General features: G+C 39.5%; 1 protein-coding gene across 1 annotated transcript; it reads right to left on the bottom strand.

Annotated features, from left to right (window-relative positions):
* Nucleotides 1–2,461: 2,461 nt before the first annotated feature.
* Nucleotides 2,462–7,022, bottom strand: LOC110058410 (large ribosomal subunit protein uL18-like). Its single transcript, XM_089275480.1, has 8 exons — nt 6,923–7,022; nt 6,687–6,756; nt 6,438–6,553; nt 4,837–4,971; nt 4,197–4,399; nt 3,883–4,060; nt 2,886–2,974; nt 2,462–2,620 (listed from the first exon to the last, which is right to left on the bottom strand). The coding sequence occupies exons 1-8, from the start codon at nt 6,923–6,925 to the stop codon at nt 2,494–2,496; spliced, it is 921 nt and encodes a 306-aa protein (XP_089131606.1). The 5' UTR covers nt 6,926–7,022; the 3' UTR covers nt 2,462–2,493.
* Between the last annotated feature and the right edge of the window lie 181 nt (nt 7,023–7,203).

Raw genomic sequence — 7,203 nt, 5'->3', positions numbered from 1 at the left:
TTTTTCTCGATTATATCTGATCGGACGGTGTCGCAACGCTATAAAAGAACTGCTTCGTGCGCGCTTTTAGATGTGCGTCAATCGAGTTTAATATGGGTGCATTGTGGAGTTTGCAGAGCGCTGGAGGAGCTCTAGTTGGCGGCCAAGCTCCGAGCAGCTCATATGCTTCTCTCGTGTTGTCCAAACTCCCAATTGCATCCGTAACTGGAAAAATATGCTTAGCAAGAATCAATTCTTAAATTGTCAGCAATGAGGAAGTGGTATCTGTCATTGAAAATCATCTTCCCGCTGTCTTCCCTTAGGTTCGATTACCACCTGCTGTTTGAGAAAATGAGCCCGCTGTCCTCCCCAGAACGGTGGAAATCAAACGTAGGTGGTCTGTTCTCGGCCCACTTCACAGTAGAGATAAAGAACTTTGTTCTAAAGGCTTTCCCTGTTTTGTTTTCGGTTGCCGGGGATATATCGTAAAATACATGTTACGTTTCTTCTAGGGCATTTGACTAACTAGCGTACCTTGTGGCGGCAAGGACAGTAGCGAGTTTTTGTTGGGGTAAGCAAGTAGACGCCATTGAGGAGGGATTGCTGGGAATTTGATCAAAGTAGCCTGCGTGGCAAGCGTTTAAAGTGGAAGGAGAGGGGAAAACTAGAAACGTGAAGCTGGATCGGGAAAAAAATTTTCTGTTATTATATGGCTAGCTCCGTGAGTGTGCAAGAGGAATCAAATCCAGAGCTGTGATTGGCTACCTGAGCGGGCAAGATGGGGCTATCTTACCCGCTCGGGACTACCAGCCGTGTCCTGCAAGAAAAATTTCCCCGAAAGCCTTATAATGAATCCTTTATTGACCAAGTTTGTTCGGTCAAGATGGCTGGATATCGGTCAAGTTCTTTTTTTGCGAGTTTATGGACCTCTACTTCGTTTTCTCCAAAACTTTCTTTTTCGCCATAAATCGGTCCAATTGACCATTCTTAGTCTCTAACGAGCTAAATTTGGCTCGATGAAAGAATTCATACATTTTTGGACCCTTTGAATACCAACTACGCATATATATGCGTAATTAATAGTCGTGCTCTTTGTACCACTTGTGATGTCATCAATTTAAATGTCATCAGATATTCTTGATAAGCAGATAGCAGTACTACGCTCGGCCTTTCCGCACAATGGTCAGGTCTAGATATCGACGATATTCCGACGTCGCAAATCGAAAAACGTTACCAGTTTTGGTGCAAAAACGGTGGTAAAATGGTCCACTACGCCTATGATTGATCAAGGTCCATTTCTAGGCTTCGCCCGTAATTAACATCCAACTTTTCACGGCAGCCGGAAAGAACATACGATGCAAAAGGTAGCCAGTGTAAAAGGGCAGAGAAAAGCAGAAAGGAAAGGGGCAACAAACGAAATTGGGAACGGTTAATGGCATAATGTGCAGAAGCCCAAATTTTGGCTTATGTGCATGCCCAGAATTGAAATTTTGCTCAATTTCGTACCTAATCCTCGAAAAATCTCTCCATTCAGTAAAAAAAAAAGCTTTCTTAGCAAAACTTAGGCCTATTTAGCGTCATGGCAGCTAAAAAACCTGACTAAACGGTTAAAAACGGTATTTTTTGGCGAAAGTTTGGTACTCAAAGGGTTAAACTCGCCAAAAGAGAACTTCAATATCCAGCCATCTTGACCATGCACTTGGTCAATAATCCAGATACATTTTCTGTGAACTGGACTAATAGTAATAAGAGGTAAATTTATCATATGGCAAGTAATTTTCACATCTTTGAAATTCTGGTAGTACAGGATGATAGTTCATCATTCTTGTTGCCAATTTTTGTAATTTTGCATACTTTTCAAAAGACATCTAATTTTCATGGTTTTGTTGCCCTGACCAAACATTTAACACAAGAACTGACAGTTTGGTACAGATAACAGACCCTTTGTTTTGATTGAATCATTCAAATTTGATCAGTTGTCAAAAAATGGACTGACCACCATTGTATACGAATATGTAAAAAGAGTATGTGATGATCCAAAGCTAAAATATTTGCGCATCTAAAGAAAATTTGGTTTGAATTTTTAATCAACAGGAATTGACATTTAATTTTTCAGAAACCTTTTTCTGTTCATGACACCAAATGCAAAATAATGAAAAATCAAATTTGTTTTGACCAAAAACTTGGTGCAATAGGGTATGCTTTTAGGCCTCCTTTGGACAGCCAATTAGCCTGCATTGCAGATGCTTCCTTTCCTTTTCCAGGAGGGAGATCAAGCAAGCAAGCAATCACACAAACGGGCACATCTGGGGTGAGAAAAATGGGAAGAGGTGGGGAGGGGGTGGGCAAAAAAAGAGGTGCTCCTTATTTTTCGCACTAGCTCGCAGTTTCATTCCCTTTGCATACTTTTGAAAATAATGAATGCCTGCTACACAAGCTAAGCCACTGTTATCTACCTAATCATAACAACTGCAAACAAGAGTGCTTTGAAGATAATTTATTGGGTTAACTAGCTCATTCGTCATCGCTGCCATCGTCATCATCATCATCGTCACCTTCACCCTGCTGCTTTAGGAAGTATGCCTTCTTCTGAGCAACACGGGCCTTGCGTTGTTGAAGGGACATCTTCTTGCGGTTGAACCTAAATAAGATAACACAGTTTGAGAAACAGCTATGCTTGTGGCTAGAAAGGGAAAAATAAACACGTGATGGATTTAGCTGAGAAATAATAAAAGAGAGGCAATAAAATTCTGGCCCTAAATTGATTAGTGGGCGTTTCCTTGTTAGCCTTATTTTATTGTTTCTTTCCCAAGGGGGATCACCTAAGGTAAAATAACCCTCCACCACTCCTGATCTGGGAACATAACACAGAGGTGAAGAGAACAAAAATTAAAGCCAAAGTATACCGCTTGGGTTGTACGTCCTTCTTTGGAGCAGGTTTCGCCTCAGGATCCTCACGGATGGCAGCATGAGCCTTCTTGTAAATCTCCTCAATCTATGGACACAAATCAGAATCTACATGAGAAAACAAACAACCACATTCGTAATCTTTACATTTTTTGGCACAAAAGGGATGGCTTGTAATCTGTTAAACCACTGTTACAAATACCCAATCAGTAGTTTAGCTCACTATGAATTTTCTGTGACAGAAAATACACAGTACATGTAATAATACTGATTGTTATCAAGCTGGATTTAAACTGAATCTAACACTTACTCACATTGGTTGATTTATGGCCATGTGGCAACGACTAAATCTAAATGGGCATTAATTAAGCAACTGTCACCCACTCTCCCACTAACCATAGGTTACTTTGACTTCTCCTTGACTTATAACTAAGTTACTCCAAACTACAGCTATAGAACAAAACACTTAATCACTGGTTCCTTGGGAAACAGTAGTTTTGCTTTTCCTAAAATCTCAATGTTTCCCTCCACTTCATCTCGGAAGACATCAAGAGAAATTCTCGGGAAAACAACATGTGTTTGATTTATTTATTTTGTTGTTTAACCATCTTACAACTTCAGTTTGACTTTAAACAAATAAGACTTGCAAGTCAAAAGAGGAAGTTCTACGCTTCAATGCTCTTTAAAAGTTGAAATTCAAGTAGATGACCTTACATTAAGCCTCCCATCTGAGTTAAAGTACATGTACACTTGGGTCTGAGAGCTGTAACTGTCAGTAATAGATGTGTAGTTAACCATTCTGTAAGCATGCACCCAGGGGATCCAGCATAGAGAGTTAGATTTGCTTTAATTTCAAATAGGAGGTCTCCACTTATATGGTAGGTAAAGATGTGGTGTTTGTTTGTTGGTTGAGCTAGAACTATGAGTCTGCTTTGGAAGTGTCCATAAACAGAGATCATTTAATTGTACAATGTAACCATAATATTACATCATTACCATATCTGGCTCGATGCCATTCTTGATATATTGAGAGAACTGCTTCTTGTAAGTTTCCTCATCTTCATCCTTCAACTCTTGCATGTATTTGGCAACATTCTGTCCAAAGATGTGGTTACGGTGAACTTCTGCACTGAACTCTTTGGACTCGCTATCATAGCCAGGGAAACGCTTCATGCTGTAAAATATCAACAAAAGAAATTGACTACATGTTCCACCTAAGTTAAGAAATGTTCCACAATTGTATCAAGAAAAATAAATAGCTAACTAGAGAAAAGGCAAAATTTTGGATTGTGATTATCTTCCTGCCATACCTGTGAGGGATGTCTAGGCCCCCATCAACAGCTCCTTTCAGAGCACCAAACACCCTTGCCCCAGTGGTAGTCCTAGCCAGCCCCACATCCAAGAAGGCCCTGAAGGCACCAGGAGATCCGTCAACACTTTCAACATTGTACTCATCTCCATCAACCTCCTCTGTTCCAGTGTAGATCTCGTGCAGTTTCAATTTAGTGAGCAGCTGATAAGGAAAAGCACACAATTAGCTGCATGGCAAAACCAGAAGGATAAAATACAAATCATTATAAATTTATAGAAAAACATTCTAACTTTCAGCTTCAAAAAACAAGATTGAGGGTAGTCTTCAACTGTCCCGTGAATTTTTTGAAGGAGAAAACTTCCCTCATGTACAAGGTACACAGAAAATTAGAAAATGTTTGCACCCTACAGGACATGCTAGAAAACAAACTTTCGTAACTAATACAGTATTCTAATTGATTAACTCCAGGATATAGGCTGGTAGATTATTTAAGTCTGGCATAGGAACCAAAGTTGATAGTACTCTTTCGTTCTAAGGAACACAATCATCAAGTTTTGAACAGACAAAACCGTAATGATTCTAGCTGTGAGCTGAATCAGATTATACATTAGAGAAAACTACAGACGAACTATACTTACACGACGTGCTAGCAAAAGACCTGTGCAGTACGCTGCAGCATAATTGGTCAACCCGACCTTGACGCCATAACGGGGAAGTTCATGTGCATAAGCTGCACATATTATAACATCTCCTTCAAGTTTGGCGTACGCTATCTGCAAAGTACCGGCGTATTAAAGATAAGTAAAGCTCTGAATACTGCAGCAATTACCCAGTCTGCACCACTAAAAGAGGTGGCATGCGCTGTTCAAAGAGCTGATTACATCACCCAGTAGATAAGTAATGGCAAAACCATCAAAAATGGAATAACACTATCCACTAGATAAATCACTATCTAGGGGATTGCATTATCAGTCTTTCGAACATCACACCTCTGGTGTTTTTATAGGTCTGAAGCTGTGGCAAACTTCTTATTGCATAGCTGAGATATACAGCTTATGCAACGCTTTCGAGTGGTATACTTAACACTTATTCCACGATTGCGCATTGGATACAAGCTGGCTATAATCATCTCATATCCAACAAGTGCGAGTGGAATAATTGTTTGATTAAAAATGCCCCCAACTTATAGAAATCACGCACATACCATCTTTGTAGAGCACAGTATAAATGGCTCATAACCCATGACGGCTAAGCCAATGAAAACTCTCAAATTGCATTATCCAATGATCCAGTTTTAAATAACATGGAACATCTCACAAATAGCATAACTACTCAACACCATACCATAGAAAATACCGTGGATAACAGAGTCAATGCAACATACACATGGTGCATGATGGGAAGGTTGGACGTAATGCTGTCAAGTCTACAACAGCTTTACGGTATAATATCTGACCAGCTGTATTTTCTGTGGCATGGTATAATTAGCAAATAAACCCCTTCAGGCGGCTGGTATGTCAGCTGATAATGTCCACACCTGAGAGATTGTCCAAAAAGTGAATATTTGGCTGAGAAGTGAAGCTTCGAGGGCAAATGTGAAACTTTGAGGACAATCAATCAGCCAAGGACATTATCACCCTCCCATTAACTTTCATATCACAATTAAACCGCTTGTAAACATGGTAAAAACGCCAGTGGTGATCTGATGGCGAATGCATGTGATTGACGTAAACAAGCAAGTACATTAATTTTGATTGGTTTAACTAACTTTATTTCCACTGTGATTGGACCAAAACTTGACAAGCTGTCATGTGAAATTAACTCTCATAATGTGCCTTAGATCAAAAACTTGATGTACTTTCCCGAACAGCATTTAGCGACCAGCTATTTAATATCAGTATCGCTAGACCGGCAACAAAACAAGTTTGGTTTCCTTTCTTGTAAAATAAGAGAAAGGAAAATTTTAAACTCTTGTGCTGACTGTGTTTCTTTTTGACGGAAGCAATCGGAGGACAAATATCGACGCAGGTGGGGGTTATTGCGTGATAACTGTCCTGTGAGTTTTCACCACGTGACATAAAGTAACCAATAAAATCGCACCAAAATTTGTGGGTGGGTTATAAAAGAAAATAGTTCGTAATCAAACAACCACCTTTTTTAAAAATATATGTATCTCTACATTGTTTACAAAGAATATGGGCAACAAGTGGTATGTAAAACTGGAAATCGTTTTACCAACCTGGCAAACTATGTCCTTGTTAGTGAAGCGAACAACAAAACGGTACTTGGGCGTGTTGTACTTGTTCTTATCCTGGGTCACCAGACGTTTGCGGGCAAAATAATCAGTTTTACCCTCTGCAAATGAAAATGTACAAACCACCATGTGACCGTGAATTTTCTAAGACTTTTAAATATAAGGCAGTTTCACCAGACAGCTCATCGATAGCCGGTAGAAAAAAATAACGAAGACAAAATAATTATAACTAACCTCGTCTTCTCTTAAATTTGACCTGGAAACGCTTGAAATACGCTTTGTTCTTGATTACTTTAACGAATCCCTATTCGAAGAAATATAGGAATCCTATCAGATCGGTGTCCCAACATCGATGAATTCATCCCTAAATATCTACGCCATCTTAACATCCCCTTAGTAAAGAATATAACCAGAGAAACGGTAAGACAATAAATAAGCTAAGGATTGCCTTCTTTTTATTCAATTCTTACCATTTCTAGGGTTAAAGAAGGGAAAATTTAGGACACCCCAGGTAGCATCGGCTGGAGGCTGACAAAACGGTAGAGAGGAAGAAGGGGACGCGGCGCGCGGGAGTTCATGGGATTGTAAATAGTTCGTGACGTCATACTAGAAGTTCAATTCTTGACCTTCGGTCTCTGATCATAGCGTAATTGTATTTCGAATAATCGTGGAAAATTTGATTTGTCCTTCTTTTCCTTCGTTACCTACCCACTAAATAGAAGAAAAAAAATTAACTCCTTCAACAAGTGGC

This window comes from Orbicella faveolata, unplaced genomic scaffold, assembly GCF_042242905.1.
Source record: "Orbicella faveolata isolate gen_17 unplaced genomic scaffold, um_ofav_v1 contig_36, whole genome shotgun sequence".
NCBI lineage: Eukaryota > Metazoa > Cnidaria > Anthozoa > Scleractinia > Merulinidae > Orbicella > Orbicella faveolata.
The sequence above is the reverse complement of the archived record's forward strand: the minus strand, read 5'-3'. Positions and strand labels throughout refer to the sequence as shown.